The 24,682-nt window shown below is 36.4% G+C and overlaps 5 protein-coding genes across 7 annotated transcripts; 2 read left to right on the top strand and 3 right to left on the bottom strand.

Annotated features, from left to right (window-relative positions):
* Nucleotides 1-6: 6 nt before the first annotated feature.
* On the bottom strand, nt 7-3,045 carry LOC104773302 (WRKY transcription factor 42). The gene is made up of 6 exons (XM_010497880.2): nt 2,377-3,045; nt 2,162-2,260; nt 1,478-1,624; nt 974-1,360; nt 773-886; nt 7-652 (listed from the first exon to the last, which is right to left on the bottom strand). The coding sequence occupies exons 1-6, from the start codon at nt 2,620-2,622 to the stop codon at nt 50-52; spliced, it is 1,596 nt and encodes a 531-aa protein (XP_010496182.1). The 5' UTR covers nt 2,623-3,045; the 3' UTR covers nt 7-49.
* A 4,512-nt stretch (nt 3,046-7,557) lies between these two features.
* LOC104773309 (probable F-box protein At5g47300) lies at nt 7,558-8,382 on the bottom strand. Its single transcript, XM_010497891.1, has one exon. It carries the CDS (start codon nt 8,380-8,382, stop codon nt 7,558-7,560), a length of 825 nt encoding a protein of 274 aa, XP_010496193.1.
* Nucleotides 8,383-8,861: 479 nt separating this feature from the next.
* On the top strand, nt 8,862-11,967 carry LOC104773300 (pentatricopeptide repeat-containing protein At4g04370). 2 transcript variants are annotated; one of them, XM_010497876.2, is made up of 2 exons: nt 8,862-10,499; nt 11,271-11,967. In XM_010497876.2, exons 1-2 carry the CDS (start codon nt 8,895-8,897, stop codon nt 11,910-11,912), a joined length of 2,247 nt encoding a protein of 748 aa, XP_010496178.1. In that variant the 5' UTR covers nt 8,862-8,894; the 3' UTR covers nt 11,913-11,967. The 2 variants fall into 2 exon arrangements, with proteins under 2 accessions (XP_010496178.1, XP_019098170.1); XM_019242625.1 differs by lacking the exon at nt 11,271-11,967 and having other exon boundaries at nt 8,862-11,250.
* An 89-nt stretch (nt 11,968-12,056) lies between these two features.
* LOC104773298 lies at nt 12,057-12,903 on the top strand. The gene is made up of 3 exons (XM_010497873.2): nt 12,057-12,266; nt 12,360-12,383; nt 12,483-12,903. Exons 1-3 carry the CDS (start codon nt 12,080-12,082, stop codon nt 12,800-12,802), a joined length of 531 nt encoding a protein of 176 aa, XP_010496175.1. The 5' UTR covers nt 12,057-12,079; the 3' UTR covers nt 12,803-12,903.
* Nucleotides 12,858-19,966, bottom strand: LOC104773299 (leucine--tRNA ligase, chloroplastic/mitochondrial). 2 transcript variants are annotated; one of them, XM_010497875.2, is made up of 21 exons: nt 19,660-19,966; nt 17,525-17,692; nt 17,198-17,342; nt 17,045-17,101; nt 16,688-16,807; nt 16,500-16,604; nt 16,164-16,387; nt 16,007-16,073; nt 15,767-15,921; nt 15,427-15,691; nt 15,152-15,346; nt 14,988-15,067; nt 14,654-14,716; nt 14,491-14,572; nt 14,335-14,412; nt 14,153-14,254; nt 13,902-14,074; nt 13,638-13,815; nt 13,488-13,565; nt 13,268-13,399; nt 12,858-13,188 (listed from the first exon to the last, which is right to left on the bottom strand). In XM_010497875.2, the coding sequence occupies exons 1-21, from the start codon at nt 19,869-19,871 to the stop codon at nt 12,946-12,948; spliced, it is 2,922 nt and encodes a 973-aa protein (XP_010496177.1). In that variant the 5' UTR covers nt 19,872-19,966; the 3' UTR covers nt 12,858-12,945. The 2 variants fall into 2 exon arrangements, with proteins under 2 accessions (XP_010496177.1, XP_010496176.1); XM_010497874.2 differs by lacking the exon at nt 19,660-19,966 and having other exon boundaries at nt 17,525-17,980.
* Nucleotides 19,967-24,682: the final 4,716 nt, after the last annotated feature.

Below are 24,682 nucleotides of genomic sequence, written 5' to 3'. Positions count from 1 at the left end.
AAAAATCGACCGATAAAAAGGTCCTAACTAAAACATATAAAAGAAAATGTTATTGCCTAGTGTCAACGTTGCTCGTGGTAACATTACTGTTACTGTTGTTCCCATTCTGCTGATTATTCGAACCGTTGATAATAGACGTTATGGCTGCAGCCAAAGCCGCTGCAAAGTTGGGATTGGAGGCAATGGCGGCAGTAGCTGCGCTAACGTTCTCACCAGCGTTTAGCGGCTGAGAGGGCATATGTAATCCCGAGAACTTAGACTGTTGGTTGTAATACAAAGCCTGACCCATCATATGAGGCAAAACCGATTGGTTCAACTCCGCGAAACCAGACCGTTGAGAGAATTGCATCAACGGGTTATTGGTTAGGTTGTTACCGTTGGATGAGTCCGTGAGGTCTAATGTAATGGTTGGGAACGGTGCAGAGGCTGAGATAGTGGCCATGCTTGAGGAACACGGTAAGATGGTCCGAGCCAGTAGATTTGTTGGGTTCATTAAACCGTCTTGGCTTGACATGGTGGAGCCTGAGAGGAGCATGCTTGCGGCTGCAGTTGTGGTCGAGGCCATGCTCATAGCCGCTGGGGGTAATGGATGGTTATGGTTTCCTTCGTAGGTTGTTATGAGAATGGTTCTGTCTTCCGCACAACGTTGCACCTGTAGGGTTTATCATTACTTAGTTAGATTAAATCAACATATTTATACTCTTGATTTGAACCCTAAAACATATTAGTTTCTTGAAATGCTTAGAAATATATGGTTAGCTAGATAACGTACTTGCTTGCGAACGGGGCATCCATTGACCATTGTGCAACGGTAATAAGCTCGAGGGCACGGGTTTCCTTTCGCCATTTTCTGTCCGTATTTTCGCCATTGACATCCATCGCTTAACTGTTAAAAAATGCCGTTGAGGTTGATTAAGAACTGTTGAGATTAGTCTTTATATATAGTCTAGATAGGAAGTTTCATTAGTTTTACCATGGGAGCTTCGGATCGAGCACGAACCGAGACACGAGCTTTACGCATGGTGGCTTCGGCGGCCGATTGCTCGATAACATTATTATTTCCATTTCCATTGCCATTGCCACCACAATTGCTGGAGGACCCGTGGTGTTTAGGAATTTTGTAAGGGTTTCTCCAGCCGTTGGATTCGGTTTCAGGGCTTTCTTCTCTTACAAGCACTCTCTTTCCATTTTGACGTGAGCTAGATTTCTCTAGAAGCGATTGAGGAGATCCTGACCGAACCGTAGTCCTCTCCTCGGACGATACTTCATCTGATGGCGGTCCCAAATCGATGAATTGTCTTGGAACCATTTCGGGCACTTCATGTCGATTCTTGGCGTTGTCTTTGTTCTCAGTCGTAGCCTGATGAAAACAAAGAGTTTAAAAACCTTAACTAATTAAACTTGGTAGTATAGTTTCATCGGTAGTAGTTATAAATGTTGATTGAATAAAATATTAAGACGAGTAAGTGTTAATTACCAGATGATGATGATCTTCCTGTTGCCTCATGACAGCAACAAGTTGCATCTGCAAGGAGTTGAAGTTGTTGGTTGTTTGACTTAGCATTTCCTTTAGTCTTTGATTATCTTCACTCGCCTTCTTTAACTCTTCTCGAAGTTGTACGTTCTTCATTTTATCAAACAAAATCATATATCATACATCAATTTAAAGTTAAAAAAAAGAGATGTAAATCTTTTTCTCAATTTTATTTTATGAAGTAATATATAGAGTAGTAACAAGTAAATCTCAGTAAAAAAAATTACCTTACAAACCAATATATACAAACAAAGACATAAACTAAAAATAGTTGTCAAATCTATGAAAACGGCATGTTTATGCTAAAAAATCTTAAGAAATGAAAATAAACTTTTAGCGAAATAAAAAAGAAAAAAAATCTATTTGTGGATTAAATATGAGAAAAAATAAAGTTCAACGGTAATAAAATCCTCAAGATTTTTAGTACAAAAATGTTACTGTTGTAATGGATTTTGAGAATCTGTGATCTGTTAGATTTTGAAAATCTATATTTAATTTTTTGTTCGTACGATAAAAATTTTGGTGTTCCGGGAACGAATTCAAAGGAAAATTAAATGAGTTACTTGTATTTTTTATATATAATTATTCAAAAAATGAGCTGTACTACTAATTGAATAATAAGTGTACCTCACACTTTGTACGTTTCTCTTCCATATCCACAGACAAGCCATCATCCACCATTGACTCGTCGCTTCCCGTATTCGCAGTGAGAAGATTTAGTCCAATCTGCATTTACAATTATGAACAAAATTGTTATTCATAACTTAATTATAAAGAAATGATGGGATGGTAACAAACAAAAAAAAAAGGATTAGAATGAAGTAATCAATGACTATACTTACATTGATGTGATCCGTAGAACGATCTTCACGATCATCAACACGTGAATTGATCTCCCTTTTGACATGAACCTTATGAGTCTCGTCGGCGGCGATAATGTTTTGTTCATCACGTGTAACCCTATCTCTCTTCTCTGCCGATCTGAAAAAGTCAACCTCATCAACCACCGCCCGATGATGATGCTGCTCATCCGACTGAGTCGTATTGTCACGTGGACCTCCTCCAAGACTCACCGGAAAACGAAACATCTCTCTCTATCTATCTATAGATATCTTAATTAACAAGATCTTGATAGATAACTTAGATTGTGTATTTTGTTAAAAGTACGTACGGATGATGATTTGCTTCTTGATATTATATATTTTGTAATCTCGAATTCCCGAAACCCTAGTAAAAAGAAAGAGGATATGTTACTTAGCCGGATCGGATAAGAAAAGGTACGTATCTAATAATCCTCTGATCTATCTAGAGTGTGGTTGTGTGCGAGTAATTGCTCCGTACCATATCTAATGATCCATATATAGAGAGGTGAAGAAGAAGATATCTTAGAAGAAAGAGAAAGAGAGATACTTTGTCGAGTATGTGGTTAGAGACAACGAGAACCAGATGCTTCGGCTACAAAAACGGTTTTGACGTGGACTCAGATATTGTCAAATTTTTCTACTTATATATAAATATATCTTTCTCGTATTTTTCAATGATAATAATAGTGTTATATAAGACAATATTGCTGTGTGTCTGTAATTGTTTTATTCATCCTTCTACTTAAATAATATCGATTTAGGATTTTGGATTCTCGTTGAAAGATATTTGTGGAGATTTGTTTTAGTTCGTTTTGCGTCAGTGTCGACGTCATTTGTCTTGTCTACATGGTTCCACATTATTAACAAACATATCATACGACGACCAAATTATTTTGTATTATAGTCATAGACATGTCATTACTTTACTATTGCTTACCAGATGAGCAATGGTTTCTTTTATTTATTTTTGTCAACGAAGAGCTGTGGTTTATTAAAGCCGTTTTAATGGTTTCTTTAAAATTTTATCATTGTCACCCCTTGCTAGTACGAATTTTCTAGAGGTATAGGTTATTATTTTTTAGTTTTTTAGTGGTAGTCATTTGCAGGAGAACTAAGCTTATGAGTAGACTGTGGCAGCAAGATAGTAAAAAGAAAAACCCACCAATTTCAGTACTTTTGTCTAAGGTCACCAAAATATCTAATTATATGTAAAGCACACTATGTCATTATAGATTTGACGTGTTATCGGACACAGAGAAGTCAAGCATAAAATTAATTGTAATCAATCAATCACAAAACTATTAGAAAGATAAAACCCACACTATTTGAAGATAAAGTTAAATTGTAATCAATCATAAAATCAATTTATTTACAACATATAGAGCAAATTCATTTACCTAACTAATAGTAAACTGTTTAAACTAGTTCATAGTATACCCAAAAATGTTGTTTGAGACCGAATGATTAGCCAACAAAAGTAATTTAACTATCAAACAGAAATGAAAAGGCAGTAATTTCATTACACTCTTGCACTGTTGCCCAATCAAAATTATCTGAGTAACAAAAAGGTGTACTTGCAAAATAGTATATTTTCAAATTCAAAACTTAATATGATTTTTGGTACATTTACTATCAACCAGAAATTTAAAGGGAGTATTTTCATTATACATACTTTTGCATTGTTGAACAATGAGAAATATCTGAAAAATAATATCGAGTTGTTGTAGTATTTTAATAGCTAAGTGTATTGTTATGTGGACTTTTTTTTTATTTTTCCTAAAAGGGTTTAGTTAGACACATGTGGATTATGATTAAGAAAAACAAAACTGTCTAATCTAGTCTACTGCAAAACCTCTACCTAAATATTATTTTCTAAAAAAGGCACTTTAATCTACGAAATTTGTTCAAAGACTTTGTCCTAATTAGTAAAAACTTTGAATCATTGGTTGATCAAGTCAATATATGAGCTTTGGAGAAGAGAAAAAAAAAAGCTATTTTTAGGGAAGAATTCTTTGTAACTAATTCTTTTTATAGATAATAGATGAAATATTGATTTCACTATTTTTGGACTAAATTAGTATATTTTCTTTTTCATTTTTCAATAAGAAAGACTTTTGACTTGTTCATAGAATTAATGGATCAGAAAATAGAAATGAATCTCACCGATCGCAATTCAAACGCCGCTTCCCACGTGATTGAAATTATTAGAAGCTTTGTTTCTATTTAATGCCTGCTAAATAAATCACACAAACTCAAAGCATGTACGACATTTTGTTGAATTTTGTTAAGACTCGATACATTGCATTTGTATGTACCACCTAAACATGTGTGTATATATACATATCAAAATATAAACAATTTAATAGTTGAAAGATTCATCATATTAAATCGAGAGACTAAGGTTTGAGTTTTTCTTTGATATGTTTAATCATAATTAGTCTATGTGTGTTGAAGTATTAATAGACTTTATTAGTTCATGGATTTTAACTAAAATAAAAATTTAAGTGATTCAAGGATAATCTTGATTTCAATTTAGGGCAAAACCTTCTTCTTCTTTTTTTTTGGTTATTTAAAACAATATGTTTTACAGTAATTTGGATTTGAAAAAAACAAAACATATATATTAATCGTATTCTGAATCCAAATTGACATTAACACCAACACATAATGTAGCCAGGTGAATGGAAAAAAAAAATTGACCCAAAAAAAGTGATCATAAACGTGTCTACAATTAGTTTAAAGACTTAAACATCAAAAACTTTTTTACAATTAGTTTAATTCCTATAAAAAGAAAGATAATGGTTGTGCTAAGTCAACTAGAATACCTTACACATCTGATCGGTGACATTGAGTTTTCTATAAATAAAAATAATGCTTACCGGTAATGTTGACTAATCACACCGTCGGACCCGATCACTCTTTGACTTCTCAGCCTTGAGAGAGTTTAAGAAGAATAACTTCTCGCTTTATAATTCTTAGAAAAATAATGATTATAAAAACATATATATCATTCCTTTTAGTTTAAACTTCTAACGTTATTTTTCCTTAAAACCCGAGAATTTTGGAATGAACTCTAAACTACTTAATGATTTACAAAATTCCGACTCTTGGTTATGTAGGTCAAATATCATTATTATTATTATTTTTGATAAATATGTGAATTTTCATTAGATGAAAAATCTTGTAGAAGTTACAAGAGGCTTGATACAAAAGATTGTTCCTTACAAAAAAAAAAAGAAAAAAGAAAAAAAAAAAAGAAAAAAAAGATTGTTCCTTGCCAAAAATAAATTAAAAACAAGGAAAAATCATCTTTTCAGAGCATTCTCTAGACATTAACTTGGTCGTACTTTAGCCAAACACTCAAAAGATTGTAGTTAACTTACTGATACAAGAGCAAGACTATATAATGACATCTTTTTATATATGGGTCGTAAATTGTAATATAACTTTAACATAACATGCCAATGGTCATATATGGATGAGACCGACCGACCATGCACGTCCTAAATACAAAATCTCTACTCCTATCTGTAACCAATTCAATTTGTGCACAAAATTTTTTTTCCAGTCGTAACATTCTATTGGTTAACCAATTCTATTAGTTTAACAAGCCAATGGGACTTCAATGCGGATTATCTATCAGCTGAGCTGAGTAACATATAGGTGTGTTTGCTAGTTTATAAATACGTGTTTAGCGTATTCAGTTTGTTTTATCTTCTCCCAGACAAAACTCAGTTTCTTATACAAAAAAAATTGTTTGCGTTAGTTGAACATTGAATCCAGGCCTAATGATTTTTTAAAGAAAAAAAGTACGTAGGACATTAAAATAGAAAATAACGATATTAATATCTTATATATTTGGCGATTTGCTTCTTATTATTATTATTTTTTTCTTCATTCTTTATGCGGCAAACTGAACGCCGGAGGAAGCATGTCAACTATCATGATTCATGACTCATGAAATTGATTTGGCTATAAACTATTAACCTCGACTATAAACAACTAATTAAGAAGTTAGAAATATATATATATATATATATATATATATATATACATATATTAAAAAAAACAGATGGAATTGCAACTACGTTGACCAATGACCGTCCCAGTGGTGACAATATGGCCAATTGAGTTGAATAATTCAGAAGGTTTTATAAAACACCATACTTTTTTTTTTACAACAAAATTATGTGCACGTACATATTTTCAGAACGTAGACCCAAATATATATGTAATATAATGAGTTTTTAAACCTAGATTAAAGCTCCTATTTCTGGAGCCAAATTTGTTTTGGTCCAATGTGTACAACATTATAATTGAACCAAAAGGCTAAGGACATCTTCTCAACGTAACATGAATCACTAGTGATCGTGAATACTCCAAAATTCACGGATTTGATCGCAGAAGTGTTAAAGACACACCATGAGGTTATTTGTGGCTTGTTGCTTCATTGCTTCGGTCTCCAATTCTCAATGGCTTATCAAACCTTTTCTAGTTTATGTATCCTTTTTTATTATGTTTTAAGGCTTGTTTAACAAAAATATAAAAATAAAAAGGACTGAGACTTTCAGAAAACTTGATTGGACGAAATATAATGAACAAAATAGCTTCTGAACCAATATTAAAAAAAAAAGGCAGTGCATAGATAATTTAATCAATTGCTTTTGATATCTCGAAATTTTCATTTTCGCAACAAGCATACATTGATGATATATGTGCTGATCATAATCAGAAATGGTCGTGTAATTTTAGAATAAATGGAGAAGACATGATAGTTACGTACGTGACTACCTGGTCTGAGTAGAGAGCAATATCTTTTCGCCATTGTTTCTCATGCTATGTTTACTAAATCAACAAAGCAATTACATTGGAAGTTAACCTTCTTTAATTTTCATAAAACAAGTTGCCTATTCAGGTCATTAAAAAAAAGCATAAATCTTAAAGCAATTTGTAACAAAAATCAGCAAAATGATTGGGGATTTATAATGAACCATGAAAAAAACTGTAGCATCTTAACCAAACATGGATTTAACATTAAATAATAAAACTTCCAAAGTGAAACATTAAAAAATAAAACTACCAAAATAAATTATAAAAAAAATACAAAAGAGTAATAATTATCTCTTTATATATCCTTCCCTCCTCCAGTCCTCCAGCTGGTCACTGGATTTGAACCAAACTTGGAACATAATTAAACAGTTGTGGCCAATGTATAAACATTGTAGGTGCTGCAAAATCCACTTTTGTAACTTTATTATTCTCCTTAATTATGTGTACCATGTTTTCGTAGTGAACCTCGCCGTCCTTGACCAAACTTTTCCAATCAAAACACACGACGAATTTCTTCTCTTCGTCGACAAGAAACCTTACTCCACACATAGTATATTCTCTGGAGTGATCCACTGCCATGACCATGCTCCACGGTACCACTTTAGTCTCATCAATCTTATTAGTCACCCATACTTCTGTCCTTGATGTATTTGTGAGCTGTATTACCACGAAGAGTTTTTCGTCTCTAACAACGGAGAGAGCCATATCAGTCCAAGAAATATATCGAGAAAGCTGATATGGAAGATTAATCATACGTCCAAATCTCTCCGTTGTGTAATCAAAACTGAGTAAGAATATGGCGTGGTGGTTCTCTTTCTTATCCACCGCAAACCAGTAAGTCTTTCCCTTAAACGACACGCGGGTATCAATACGGATCAAGTAAAAATCCAAAGTCACGTCAAGAATCTTCCATGAATTCGACTTAAACTCATAAACTGAGAATTTTTTCGTCTTGGTTTCAGTACCATTATCATAGCTCAATATTTTGTAGCTATTATATCCGGATTTCTTGTCTTGGTACGATCCGAGAGCAAAGGTGCCGTAGCATGTCTTGTAAGGATCTTTGGCTGGGATCCACTTGGTTTGACCAGTACATGGGTTCCAAACAACGAGACTAGTGTTATATATCTTTGATGGTGTATAACAATAAACCATCGTAGTGAAAAACGTTAGACATATCAGCTATTCTTAAATTAGGATGACGATTGATTAGGTTAAGTTCACCTGTTACATCTATAGATAAAACTCCATGGTGATTAACGTTCATCGAACAAATCTTTAATTCCTTTGTCATCAACTGTCTTACTCTTACGGCTTTATCGAAGTGCTTTCTTACGAATCTTGGATCGTCGAATAAACGATTCCATCTTTTGCAAGTAAATCGTAACCTATTGAGAAATGCGGCCGGAACGTGACAGAGTATCTTCTCTACTACATCCCCTGGAAGCTCCGACATCGTCATAGGTGCGGTTTTGTTTTTTTTTAATTAGGGTTTTAGTTACATTACCTCTGTATGACTCGTATACGTACATATAGTAAAGATTTAATTCTTGGTTCGGTTTAGTTTGGTTCGGTTTAATATAATAAACCTGATAAGTAAACCACTACGCAATTCAACATATCTTCTTCTTCTTCCTCGTTCACGTTTTGATCAAAACCATGGAGCTATGATCAGGCCTTCGTCTGTGTTGAACTCCACCAAGTACTTCAACTCACTCATTAACCATTTCTCATCTCATGGCGATTACAAGCAAGTTCTCTCCACGTTCTGTTCCATGCTCGCCGATAGAATCTTACCTGATACTTTTAGTTTCCCGAGTCTTCTCAAAGCTTGTGCTTCTCTTCAGCTCTTCTCTTGCGGTCTATCGATTCATCAGCAAGTTCTCGTTAATGGGTTCTCTTCCGATTTCTACATCTCGTCTTCATTGGTCAATCTCTATGCAAAATTCGGCGTTTTGGGTTATGCTCGGAAAGTGTTCGACGAAATGCGTGAGAGAGATGTGGTACACTGGACTGCTATAATTGGGTGTTACTCACGCGCCGGGATTGTTAGAGAAGCGTGTTCGTTGGTTAACGAGATGAGATTTCAGGGGATAAGTCCGAGTCCGGTTACGTTGTTGGAATTGCTTAGTGGGGTTTCGGAGATTACGCAGTTACAGTGTTTACATGCCTTTGGGGTTGTGTATGGGTTTGATTCTGATATAGCTGCGATGAACTCTATCTTGAATTTGTATTGCAAGTGTGACCGTGTTGGAGATGCTAAGGATTTGTTTGATCAGATGGAGCAACGAGATATCGTTTCATGGAACACAATGGTTTCAGGATTTGCTTTTGTTGGTGATATGACTGAAATATTGAAACTTTTTTACAGAATGAGTGATTTTGGTTTAAGACCTGATCAGCAGACATTTGGAGCATCACTTTCAGTGAGTGGAACAATGTGTGATCTCGATGTGGGAAGAATGTTGCACTGCCAAATTGTAAAAACTGGTTTTGATGTTGAGATGCATCTCAGGACGGCATTGATAACTATGTACTTAAAGTGTGGAGAGGAGGAAGCTTCATATCGAATTCTCGAAACCATTCCTGATAAGGATGTTGTTTGCTGGACAGTCATGATATCAGGACTTATGCGGTTGGGTAGAGCGGAGAAGGCACTGGTTATTTTTTCGGAAATGTTAAATTCAGGATCAGATCTGTCGAGTGAAGCAATAGCTAGTGTTGTAGCATCTTGTGCTCACTTAGGTTCGTTTGATCTCGGCGCTTCAGTCCATGGTTATATACTGAGGCAAGGATATACACTAGACACCCCTGCGTTGAACTCTCTTGTCACAATGTATACAAAGTGCGGTCATATGGATAAAAGTTTAATTATTTTTGAACAGATGAAAGAAAGAGACTTAGTTTCGTGGAATGCGATTATCTCTGGATATGCCCAGAACGGAGATCTGTGTAAGGCTTTGTTATCGTTTGAAGAAATGAAGTTCAGAACCGTGCAACGAGTTGATTCATTGACAGTTGTCTCGCTTTTACAAGCCTGTTCATCTTCTGGAGCTCTCCAAGTAGGGAGACTGATCCACTGTATTGTAATCAGAAGCTTCATCAGCCCATGTTCCTTGGTTGATACGGCTCTGGTTGATATGTATTCGAAATGTGGCTACTTAGAAGCTGCACAGAGGTGTTTCAATTCGATTTCAAGGAAAGATGTTGTTTCATGGGGCACACTTATTGCAGGGTATGGTTTTCATGGTAAAGGGGATATTGCTTTAGAAATTTACTCTGAGTTTCTTCGCTCTGGAATGGAGCCGAACCACGTGATATTTCTTGCGGTTCTCTCATGTTGCAGCCATAATGGAATGGTTCAGCAAGGTTTGAAAATATTCAGTTCAATGGTTAGAGATTTTGGTGTTGAACCGAATTACGAACACCTTGCCTGTGTGGTTGATCTTTTATGTAGAGCTAAAAGAGTAGAAGATGCGTTCAAGTTCTACAAAGAGAATTTTATGAAACCTTCTATCGATGTCTTGGGTATAATACTTGATGCTTGCCGCGCAAATGGGATAACAGAGGTCGAAGATATAATTTGTCAGGATATGACTGAGTTGAAGCCAGTGGACGCTGGACATTACGTTAGACTTGGACAGTCCTTTGCTGCGATGAAGAGATGGGACGAGGTAAGTGAATCATGGAATCAGATGAGGTCTCTCGGTCTGAAAAAGCTCCCGGGATGGAGCAAAATCGAGATAAACAGGAGAACCATAACATTTTTCATGAATCATACTTCACATTCAGATGAAACAGTGTCTCTATTAAAACTTCTTAGCAGGGAAATGATGCAGTTTGGTTCAAAGAACCTATGTGATCAATCTAATAATGTAACCACGGCATAATTATGACATAAATTATATATCTGCAGAGCATTTACTAAAAATAGGATCTAAAAGTGCGAGAACTTTGGAAGGGATCCAATACTTGGGGGAGATGTCAAGGTGAGCAGTTACTGAGAATCTTCCAAGATTCAAAGAAAAGNTATTGCTTTAGAAATTTACTCTGAGTTTCTTCGCTCTGGAATGGAGCCGAACCACGTGATATTTCTTGCGGTTCTCTCATCTTGCAGCCATAATGGAATGGTTCAGCAAGGTTTGAAAATATTCAGTTCAATGGTTAGAGATTTTGGTGTTGAAGCGAATTACGAACACCTTGCCTGTGTGGTTGATCTTCTATGTAGAGCTAAAAGAGTAGAAGATGCGTTCAAGTTCTACAAAGAGAATTTTATGAAACCTTCGATCGATGTCTTGGGTATAATACTGGATGCTTGCCGTGCAAATGGGATAACAGAGGTCGAAGATATAATTTGTCAGGATATGATTGAGTTGAAGCCAGTGGACGCTGGACATTACGTTAGACTTGGGCATTCTTTTGCTGCGATGAAGAGATGGGACGAGGTGAGTGAATCATGGAATCAGATGAGGTCTCTCGGTCTGAAAAAGCTCCCGGGATGGAGCAAAATCGAGATAAACAGGAAAACCATTACATTTTTCATGAATCATACTTCACATTCAAATGAAACAGTGTCTCTGTTAAAACTTCTTAGCAGGGAAATGATGCAGTTTGGTTCAAAGAATCTATGTGATCAATCTAATAATGTAACCACGGCTCAAGTGTCCAACATAATTATGTCGTAAATTATATATTTGCAGAGCATTTACTAAAAATAGGATCTTAAAGTGCGAGAACTTTGGAAGGGATCCAATACTTGGGGAGATGTCAAGGTGATCAGTTACTGAGAATCTTCTAAGATTCAAACAAAAAAGAAGACACCATTAATTTGCAGAGAGAAAGAAATAGAGAGATGACCAGAAGGCAGAAGAAGACGGCGAAGCTGGTAACAGGGGTAATGGGACTATGTATTGTCGCCTACATTGCAGGACCCTCTCTGTATTGGCATCTCAACGAGACCATTGCAGATTCTTTCCACTCCTCTTGCCCTCCTTGTGACTGTGACTGTTCTTCTCAACCTCTCCTCTCCATCCCCGACGGTAATCATCATCATTATCATTGTCCTTCCTTCTTCTTTCCCTTTGGTCACAAACCCAAATTTTGATGCGTTTAATTCTATGTTTCTTCTGCAGGATTGAGCAATCACAGTTTCTTGGGTGAGCATATTTCTGGCAATAAGTTTTTCTATATAGTATAATTGCTGAACTGTTGCAGATCTCTTGTGCAATTTTGTTGGTCCTTGTTTTATTGCCAAGATTGCATGCGGCACGGGGAAGGGAGTGAAGAGAACGAGAGTAGTTTCACTGAAATGGTAGCTGAAGAGCTGAAGCTAAGAGAAGCACAAGCTCAAGAAGACGAATGGCGTGCAGATAGGTTGCTGCTAGATGCTAAGAAAGCGGCTTCTCAGTATCAAAAAGAAGCTGATAAATGCAGTATGGGGATGGAAACATGTGAGCTAGCAAGAGAGAAAGCAGAGGCAACTCTAGATGGACAGAGAAGACTATCTTACATGTGGGAGCTTCGAGCTCGGCAAAGAGGATGGAAAGAAGCAACTGTTGCGTCTGATGTTCTCTAAGAACAGATCCTTTGCTTCTAAAAGATTTTTTTTTTTTCTTCTATATGATGGAAACTATTCAAAAGAGATTTTGAGTTAACCCAAGATAAAAATTTTGTTCATTTGACAGGTTCTGTAATTGTTCCTTTTTTTCTTTCTAAATCCTACTTTGTAGTGACCTTGACATTAGTACGGTCTAGGATAACGTTAAGGATCTTCCCAGGCACATAGATTCGCTTCTTGATTGACTGTCCGTCTAGATATTTCCTGAGTTTCTCTTCCTGTGAAGCAAGAACAAAAGCATCATCTTCAGAACATCCTTCTTCAACCTCTATAGTGCCTCTTGTCTTGCCGTTTATCTGAACTGGAAGAACGATAGTTGTGTTCTTTAGGTAATCCGGGTTTGCCTGCATAAGGACCAATACAGTCAGTACCACAAAAACACTATCCACTGTTGTGTTTACATGTTCTGTTTACAATCTCTACCTTAGGGTAGCTTTCATACGCCAGAGAATTCAGATGGCCTAACCGTGACCAAAGCTCTTCAGCCATGTGAGGTGCGTAAGGTGAGAGCAAAAGAACAAAAGGCTCAATGATTCCTCTAGGTTGATTATTCCACTGTCAAAATAAGAAGAAACCAGAGAAAAGATCAGTACTTTTAAAGCAAAAATACAAAGCTGAGTGATATAAGAGTTTAAGATTTAACCTTATATGCCGCATTAACAAACTCCATCATTCCTGAAATTCCTGTGTTGAATCGTGTACTCTCAATTTCCTCTGTCACCTGCAAAGTTTACATATCAATAAGTAACATGTATTCAAACCGCAAAGGGATCATTTTGGGAAATGAGATGACCTTAGCTATGCATTTATGAAGAGTTCGGAGTTGTTCAAGGGTCGGTTCATCATCAGTCACTATGGTTCCATCTTTGAAAGAACCGTCAGACTGAGGCAAACCGATGACTAGTCTCCATGTTCTTGCCAAGAAACGATGCACACCTTCAATCCCACTCGTGTTCCAAGTTTTTGAGTCCCTAGTAGAAGGAAATGCAGGAAAATATAATCACTGAGAAAGTATTAATTAAAACCTGAAGAAAAAAATAAGGGGATTGAAGTTTACCTAAATGGTCCCATGAACATCTCGTACAAACGTAGAGAATCTGCACCATACTCTAACACAACATCATCAGGATTTACGACATTTCCTCTACTTTTGCTCATTTTATAAGCTCTTGGAATCAGACGAATGCTAGGCTCCTCCTTCAGAACAAAATGATCTCCGGACTTCATAACCTAGACCATTAAAGATCATAAGGTTAAAACAAACCGAAGAACCTATCAGTTTTGTTGCATACTAAAGAAGATTCATACTCTTTCTTCCGGGATTGTCACTTGTTGATGTTCATTTAACCGTTCTTCCGTATCTGCAGTTACATAATTTCCTTCTTGGTCTTTCCACGCTGTATACTGGACCTGCAACGTAACACTATTAAGAAGTAAAGATTCAACGGGATTTGTGAAACTGAAAAAGGTGGGGCAAAATACAAACTTACTTCCCCAAGGATGATTCCTTGATTAATTACACACTTGAAGGGTTCTTTTGTCGACACAACACCAATGTCATAAAGTACCTGTGATGATGCAGCAATAGAGCTTACGGTTGGATCACGAGATAGCTAAAAGAAAGATAGCATTCAAAGGACACACACCTTGTGCCAAAACCTCGAGTATAGTAAGTGTAAAACAGCATGTTCAGCACCACCAACATATACATCTACTGGGCTCCAATATCTGCCACAAGAAAGGTAATTGGAAGAAAATTTTACTGAAATGGAATGGTTTAACTAATGCTTTTTTGTAAAAGGCTCTCACTTTTCTTTTTCCTTGTCAACTAATGCTTCAGTGTTTTTCGGGTCCATGAATCTCAGATAGTACCTGGAGAAAAGGGAATATCATGAATAAACAATAAAGCAAATCAGGTATATTTTGTTTAGTTTCTCACTGTAAAACTCAACATCTATCTACAACACTTTTGGTAATATATTCAACAAGGTTATAGATCCATCCATTTCGGCTTAGCCTATCCTAGAACCATCACTAGTAGAGAGCATCAAGGATTCCCAATTGGTAGATACATTTCGTGTAACGTGGAAATTATATACAAGAATCAACAAGGGTAACAAAGAGCTTATTATTAAACATTTACCAGCAAGAGCCAGCCCATTGTGGCATAGTGCTTGTTTCTCTTTTGGCAGGTTTTTCTGTTGTAGAATCTACAGTGTTTACCTGCAAAGACATTCGATCGTAACCAAAAATGTAAAGTGACATTTTATGTATCCAGAAACTAATCACATTAACTGCAAAACATACCCATGAAACTGCTTTTGACAGTGGTGGTTCCCCTGTTCCAGTGGGAGTAAAATCATTTAGCTCAGGCAAAGTGAGTGGCAGTTCAGATTCTGAAACCGCAATAGTTTCACCAGATTCATCCAAAATTAAGATTGGGATAGGTTCACCCCAGTAACGCTGCCGTGCAAATAGCCAATCTCTCAACTTGTAATTTACCTGCCAAAAAAGCTTTTTGAGTAAGCATCAAAGATGAAAAGTATGTACATAATCCAAATGAGAAAGACACCAAGGCGAACCTTTTTATTTCCATTGCCGGTTCTCTCAGCCCATTCAGTAACTTTCAAAGCAGCTTCTTTGCTAGATAGTTGATTTATGTCAAGTCCTGTTTCTAAACTTGATGAGTTTTCAATCATGCCTAATCCGGGATAAACTTGCTTGGCATCATCGCATGAAGCTGCCTCATTTTTCACAACCCACTTGATCGGAATGTTATACTTCAACGCAAACTCATTATCTCGAGTATCATGAGCTGGGACTGCCATGATTGCTCCAGTTCCATAACTGTCACATATAACTAAGTCATCTGTTTCACACATATTCAATTTAAAGCAATGTAAATAGTTAGACCAAACTTACCTTGCTAGAACATAGTCAGCTACCCAAATGGGAACAGCATCCCCATTAGCTGGATTTTTCGCATAACATCCCGTGAATACACCAGTCTTTTCCTTCTGAAGTTCTGTTCTTTCAAGGTCACTTTTCCTCGAAGCAAAATCTTTGTATTCCTCAACCTGTAACCATCAAAGGAGGACTCATGATAATCATATGAAAGGCAAATTGTATAATGAGATCGAAAGAAATGAAAAAGAAACGTACTTGTTGTTTCTGATCTGAGGTTACAAAGTAAGACAATAAATGATGCTCTGGTGCCACAACCATGTAACTGCGAATGGAAGAACAGATCATTATAAAGCAATTAAAATCAAGAATTTGGATTCGAATCATAAAATGTGATTAATCCGTGTAAACATACGTTGCTCCAAAAAGTGTATCAGGCCTCGTGGTGTAAACTGTAATCTTTTTGTCAGTTTCTTGGCCTTTGCCATCAAGAATTGAAAAGTTCAATTCAGCTCCTTCAGATCTTCCAATCCAGTTTCTCTGCATTTCCTTTATACTTTCAGGCCACTCAAGGTCATCTAAATCTTCTAGAAGACGATCAGCATACGCAGTAATCTTCAGCATCCATTGCCTCATCGGCTGCTTGGTAATAAACAATGTCACTGTAAAATTCATGAGAACTTTCAAAACAGAGGAATACAGATTTCGGAAGAGGGAAAAAAACATATTCCCAGATGGTAAAAGATATTACCTTTCTTATAACTGGGTGACCACCACGCTCACTAACACCATCCACCACTTCCTCATTGGCCAAAACAGTACCAAGAGCCGGGCACCAGTTGACGGGTACTTCAGCCTGAATTTACAATCTTTCAACGAACTTGTCTATACACAAATGCACAGTTTTTAACTTGTGAACTAGACAATGATTTTCTTGACCTGATATGCCAAACCTCTCTTATAAAGCTGAAGAAAGATCCATTGTGTCCATTTATAATAGTCCGGCTCTGTTGTAGAAAGTTCACGGTCCCAATCATACGAGAAGCCAAGTGATTTGAGCTGTAAACAAACAAAAGAACCACATTCATTGAGGTCCCTCTTTACCCCCATGGTAAAACCTTAAGAAAAACAGTCCAAAGTAACGGCTTTAATTACATCTACACATTACTAAAGATCCTTTCGCATAATCTTCAAGGATCAGTGATCCTAAACCATGAAACAAGCATACATTTTTCACAACCCAACCGATAACACAACATTACTAGGCTGATGCTACATTGAAAGAAATAACATCACCTGTAAACGAAAGCGGTCAATGTTCTTCAATGTTGTAGTTTTCGGATGGGTTCCTGTCTGCAATGCAGATAACAAAAAACCAAAAAAGGACTTGTAACAGTTTATCAACAAAAGCATTCATCATTATTACAGAAACAATAAAAAAAAATGAACCTCAATAGCGTATTGTTCTGCAGGCAATCCAAAAGCATCCCATCCCATAGGATGCAAAACATTGTAACCTTGCATACGCCTAAGCCTCGCTAATATATCAGTTGCTGTATAACCCAATGGATGCCCCACATGTAATCCTGCTCCACTGAAGCACAAACCACAACACATACACACAAACATTAATATTTTTCCATAAAACCCAAATCCAAGGATGCTACTAAACTTTATTGAAACTTCTGAAAAAAACCACAACTTTATGCTGAAACAGCTTCTCAATTAGCTAAGTTTGTGAACTTTTCTACAAAATTAATGAAAAAAAGAAGAGACCTTGGATATGGAAACATGTCGAGAACGTAGAACTTAGGTTTCGAAGTATCGACATCGTCTGGTGTTCGGAAAGTGCGGTTATCTTCCCAATAGCGTTGCCACTTGCGCTCAATTTCGTGAAAAGGATAGACCCTTTTCAATTCAATCGACGTCAAAGCTTCTTTTTTGCTACCATGAGACTCAGGCGTCGTTGAATTCCTGACTCCGGTGTGATTAGAGCGACGCCAACGGAAACGGAGACCGGGAAAAGGCTGCTTTAGTGGAGAATGGAGTGTGAGAGAGCTGGTGAGGAGTGTATGGGGGCAACAGTGTGACAGCACAAACGGGTCAGACCGAAATTGGAGGATTTGATGAGAGCTCATTTTTTTGCCAGAGACGAATGTTTCAGTGGATGGATAATTGAGATACGTGTCTGCTCTTTTGAACCTTTGAGATCAGTTGAAACGAAGATTACCGACGCGACACCGCTTTATCAACAATATCGTGTTGTTATAGATTTTGGTCTAACTCCTAAATCTATCTTAACATTTTGGAAGTACAGTTTTGTATCATTCTCTCTTTGTATTCAAATAAGTCTCAGTTAAATTCTTTAAAATCCTTACAACCAAACATAATCATTTCCTTATTTGCTAATATTAATTTCCTAAAAATTATCTACCTAATTTAAATCAATATATTAGATTACAATATAATTTTCCTTGCACTTTTATTTAATCTTATATTTAATTATTTTAATTACTATTTAATATATAAAGTTAATAAAATTTTAGATTATGATGTGATTATTTTCATTATATTTAATTATTTTCAGCATATGATGTGATTTGAATTTTTATAAACAGATATATATATTTTAAAATTTTTCTTAGGATATTTCTCACCAAACAAGTATATCCACATATAGAGCTCGAAATATATTTTTAAAATACAATAGGGTGTCATCACTTTTTGGCTTTTTGTCAATTTCGGGTGAGATTTTTAACTAAAATTATAACCGATTCAATTATCCGGATTCTCCTTAAAATTACCGAATATTTTGGGCCGGTTTTAATCCATAGCGTACTTATTTACATCTAATTAGTGCTAAATAATGCCCATTGTATCCTAGGAAAGATCTAATTTACATGCCGAATTTTTTTTGCTCAGTTTGACAAAAAGAATTGATAACACAAATTCTGTAATCATATTCCTATAATATAGCAACTAATTTAAGATGAATATATCTTAGGAAATATCTAATTTTTGTTTAATAAACGATTACATATTTGCTAAGTTCTTATTAGCTTTAAATGTACACTATTAATCCAATAATATCAATTGAGAATCAAAATAAGAATATGACATATCATTCATTCCTAAATCATAACTAACCAAATCATAAAATGTATATTCTCAACTTGCGAATCAAGAGTTTATACAAAACTTATCTACAACCGTTAACAGTATAGATATAGATGCAATTCATCATCAACTATAATCACCACACTAAACTATTACAGTATCATATCAACAAAATAATAGACTTGTGGTATACCACGAGGTAAAACCTAGTATATATATATAATATATGTATAATTTCCTTTAAAACTGTTAGTTTATGCAGTTTTATGGTAATTATATTTTTCCGTTATTAATATTTTCAAAAAAAAAATATTGTTTTTTGTGATNTATTGTTCTGCAGGCAATCCAAAAGCATCCCATCCCATAGGATGCAAAACATTGTAACCTTGCATACGCCTAAGCCTCGCTAATATATCAGTTGCTGTATAACCCAATGGATGCCCCACATGTAATCCTGCTCCACTGAAGCACAAACCACAACACATACACACAAACATTAATATTTTTCCATAAAACCCAAATCCAAGGATGCTACTAAACTTTATTGAAACTTCTGAAAAAAACCACAACTTTATGCTGAAACAGCTTCTCAATTAGCTAAGTTTGTGAACTTTTCTACAAAATTAATGAAAAAAAGAAGAGACCTTGGATATGGAAACATGTCGAGAACGTAGAACTTAGGTTTCGAAGTATCGACATCGTCTGGTGTTCGGAAAGTGCGGTTATCTTCCCAATAGCGTTGCCACTTGCGCTCAATTTCGTGAAAAGGATAGACCCTTTTCAATTCAATCGACGTCAAAGCTTCTTTTTTGCTACCATGAGACTCAGGCGTCGTTGAATTCCTGACTCCGGTGTGATTAGAGCGACGCCAACGGAAACGGAGACCGGGAAAAGGCTGCTTTAGTGGAGAATGGAGTGTGAGAGAGCTGGTGAGGAGTGTATGGGGGCAACAGTGTGACAGCACAAACGGGTCAGACCGAAATTGGAGGATTTGATGAGAGCTCATTTTTTTGCCAGAGACGAATGTTTCAGTGGATGGATAATTGAGATACGTGTCTGCTCTTTTGAACCTTTGAGATCAGTTGAAACGAAGATTACCGACGCGACACCGCTTTATCAACAATATCGTGTTGTTATAGATTTTGGTCTAACTCCTAAATCTATCTTAACATTTTGGAAGTACAGTTTTGTATCATTCTCTCTTTGTATTCAAATAAGTCTCAGTTAAATTCTTTAAAATCCTTACAACCAAACATAATCATTTCCTTATTTGCTAATATTAATTTCCTAAAAATTATCTACCTAATTTAAATCAATATATTAGATTACAATATAATTTTCCTTGCACTTTTATTTAATCTTATATTTAATTATTTTAATTACTATTTAATATATAAAGTTAATAAAATTTTAGATTATGATGTGATTATTTTCATTATATTTAATTATTTTCAGCATATGATGTGATTTGAATTTTTATAAACAGATATATATATTTTAAAATTTTTCTTAGGATATTTCTCACCAAACAAGTATATCCACATATAGAGCTCGAAATATATTTTTAAAATACAATAGGGTGTCATCACTTTTTGGCTTTTTGTCAATTTCGGGTGAGATTTTTAACTAAAATTATAACCGATTCAATTATCCGGATTCTCCTTAAAATTACCGAATATTTTGGGCCGGTTTTAATCCATAGCGTACTTATTTACATCTAATTAGTGCTAAATAATGCCCATTGTATCCTAGGAAAGATCTAATTTACATGCCGAATTTTTTTTGCTCAGTTTGACAAAAAGAATTGATAACACAAATTCTGTAATCATATTCCTATAATATAGCAACTAATTTAAGATGAATATATCTTAGGAAATATCTAATTTTTGTTTAATAAACGATTACATATTTGCTAAGTTCTTATTAGCTTTAAATGTACACTATTAATCCAATAATATCAATTGAGAATCAAAATAAGAATATGACATATCATTCATTCCTAAATCATAACTAACCAAATCATAAAATGTATATTCTCAACTTGCGAATCAAGAGTTTATACAAAACTTATCTACAACCGTTAACAGTATAGATATAGATGCAATTCATCATCAACTATAATCACCACACTAAACTATTACAGTATCATATCAACAAAATAATAGACTTGTGGTATACCACGAGGTAAAACCTAGTATATATATATAATATATGTATAATTTCCTTTAAAACTGTTAGTTTATGCAGTTTTATGGTAATTATATTTTTCCGTTATTAATATTTTCAAAAAAAAAATATTGTTTTTTGTGATAAACTCTTATAATAGTATTAAATATTAAATTTGATATGTGTCAAAATCATGTTAGCTAGTGGTTAGCTTTGAAACAAATATATATTTACATAATAATTAGCTTTTGAGATTTTAATATATATTTAATTTACTAAAATATTTTAAAATTAAAAAATAGAAAAGTTATCAATTTATCACAAAAATGAAAAGTAAAGTAGAAAAATTTATACTAAATAAAATTCAACTCGTGCTAATATAAAAAATTATACTAAATAAAATTCAACTCTTGCTAATAATAATTGACCTAAGGGTTTATGATATTATTTTTTTCTTCATCAAAAATAGAGTTACACAATATCTTTTCTGCTTTCCTCCTCGTTTTCTCCAAGGTTTGTCTATTCTCTAGGCATCTTAAAATTTGGCTAGATCTGTTGTTGAAAGGATTTAGGAATCGGAAACCAAAAAGTGTATAGTGGTGATTTAGGCAACCTAGAAACCCTAATTTGTTGGCTAGCTATCTAGGGTCAAATTATCGAATTGGCTTGCTTGGTGATGATATGATTTATGTTTGTTTGATATATATACAGGTAGGAAACAAAATTCGTAACTTTTTTTTTTGTTAGCGGATGGATCAGAATGACGATTTTTATATGTTGGAACTCGATTTTCCAGAACCAAAGGATCCCCCTTGTCCTCTTGTTGAGTTGATCGATGTTAGCATCAACATGCCAGATTTGGGTATCTCAAATGTTGATGTACGCATAGATATGGGGGCACGAGTAGCGATACTTGGGCCTCATGGAGCTGTAAAGTCTAGTATATTGAATCTTTCTTGCGGGAGATTTAGTTCCAACTGAGGGTGAAGTGAGAAGAAGCCAGAACTTGAGGATCGGCAGGTACTCTCAGCACTTTGTTGACCAGTTACCAATGATGAAGTCCTCATATAATTATCTTCTTCCTCTTTATCCTCCTGTAACGTCCCAACCGTCACCTCTTAATGTGTCACATGTCCAATCCCAGCACATGGTCCCACCTTCCTTAATGGGCCCCACGTCCTCTCACTAGGCCCATGAGCCCATCCATATCTGACGGTCGGTTTGCTACGTCCGGGAGGCTTTAAACACTTGTTACCGTCCCTACAAATCACCACATGATCTTTCCCAGTGTTTTGTCCTCACTGGCACAGTTCCGACAATTACTTCCCGCAAGGTCACCCATCCTGAGACTACTCCAGCTCAAGCAAGCTTAACTCTGGAGTTCTGTCAGGACCCTTGACCAAAAATATAAGTGCACTTTGGTGACATAGGTGTCCAAATCAATTCTTTTAAATCTCTCTGCAAGTCTCTGAAACTGGGGTGTCACAATCCACCCCCACTAACAGATCGCAACGTCCTCGTTGCGCACCAAGACTGTCACCCCTGATGGTGTGAGCTCACTCGAACCCACTTGTAACGCCCCAACCGCCATCTTTTAGTGGGCCCCATGTCCAATCAAATCCATGGGCCCACCTTCTCTAATGGGCCTCACGTCCTCTCACTAGGCTCATGAGCCCATCCATATCCGACGGTCAGTTTGCTACGTCCGGGAGGCTTTAAAGACTTGTTACCGTCCCTACAAATCACCACATGATCTTTCCCTGTGTTTTGGTCACACCTCCTCACCAAATACCAAAGGAGATGGTGTAAAGAAGCTGCATTGCGTTTGAAATTGATGAGGTTTGGGCTCCCTTGTCACCATCACTCTTCATTTTTACGATTGTCTGCAGGAGAAAAGGCTAGAGTTGTGTTAGCCTCCATCTCAATGTCCAACCCACACATTCTGCTTCTTGACGAGCCAACTAATCACTTTCACATGCCAACTATAAATGCCTTGGCGAATTCACTTGCTTGGTTCGGAGGAGCAGTTGTGTTGTTCAGTCAGGACTCTAGACTCGTATCTCGTGTCTGTAACCATGAGGACAATAGTGAAATTTGGGTTGTAGAAGACGGAAAACTGAAGTGTTCCATGGAGAAAAGCATTATTGACATCAAGCTGTTTGGTGCTCCAAGAGTTACTCACCGCCATTTGTAAAACCATATGGATCGTCACCGACTTGACAATCGGGCTAAAGGTTTTAGAGTAATCAAGACCATATTCCTTGTGCTTTGTACCTATCAAGCAAGCCATTAAGTAAATATTTCAGTGTATAAACCCACTTGGTGGGAATAATATTATGACCAGGTTTCGGTGGAACCAAATCGAAAGTGTGAGCTCGTAGTTGTGCATTGAACTCGTCACCCATAGCATTCCTCCAACTTTCATCTCGCATAGCTTGGGTTACGGTTGTGGGAATGGACGGTTTGGACGTTAAAACAGAGAGGCTAAGTTTTGGGTTTGGCTTGACAATATTGTTTTTCCGTCGGGTTTTCATAGGATGATGGTTAATTGGTGGATTAGGTGGATTTTGATCATTTTGTGGTTGTGGTGAATGTTGTGGTTGGGGATGTGGCTCGGGTGCGAGACGGAGAAGATATTGGAGAAGATGACGATGGGGTTGATGGATTTGGGTCAGGAATGGTTGGGCTCAGCTGTGCAAGATCTCTTAATGGGCCTATTGATCCTTCGCGGCCCAACATGCTGTTGTCTTCGTCAACCCTCTCAATATCACAATCGGGAGTTAGCGAGGGTGAGAGAGGAGACTCAGACGTCGACTGTGCAGCGTGACGGATTGGCACCGGGGGCTGTGACGACTGGAGCTGTGACGAGTGGTCGGCGACTTACGAGAACAAGAATGGGTGAGCTGGGAAATACGGGATCCAACGATGGTGTGACCACAGAAGGAGAAAGCGGAGACGAAATTGGAAAGCTAGACTCAACGAATTGAACATGACTGGAGGTATAGACTCTGCCAGAAGTGATATCGAGATAAAGATAAGCACTTTAGGTAAGAGAATATCCCATAAACACACATAGGAGAGAGCGATCTTGTAACTTGTGAGTGGTATAAGGACGGAGCTATGGGAAACAGATACTGCCGAACACGCGGAGCTTCAAGTAATTTGGTGATTATTGGAACAACTTAGCATATGGGGAGACATTGTGAAGGACTGGTGTTGGCATTCGATTGATCAAATACACCACTGTTGCAAATGCGTAAGGCCAGTATTGTTTCGGAACCGAAGCTTGATTGAGAAGAGTGAGACAGGTCTCAACGATATGGCGATGTTTGCGTTCCGATATGCAATTATGCTCAGGTGTGTGAGGTGGTGACGTGAAATGTGAGATTCCATGAGACGACAAAAAACTGCGGAAAGCGATAAACTCACCACCGTTATCAGAGTAAAGCGTCCCTATCCGTTCTTGAAACCGATTCTCCACCAAGGCTTTGAAAGCCATAAGCGTGGGCTTGACCTCCGATTTTTGTTTCAATGGATAGAACCATGTGTAGCGGATAAAATTATCCACAAGTACAAGATAATATTTGTAACCGTCATTGGACACAAGAGGTGACATCCAAACATCATAATATATATATATATTGGAGTGAT

Source organism: Camelina sativa, unplaced genomic scaffold (genome assembly GCF_000633955.1).
Source record: "Camelina sativa cultivar DH55 unplaced genomic scaffold, Cs unpScaffold00511, whole genome shotgun sequence".
Classification (NCBI taxonomy): domain Eukaryota; kingdom Viridiplantae; phylum Streptophyta; class Magnoliopsida; order Brassicales; family Brassicaceae; genus Camelina; species Camelina sativa.
This window is presented reverse-complemented; position numbering and strand designations above follow the sequence as displayed.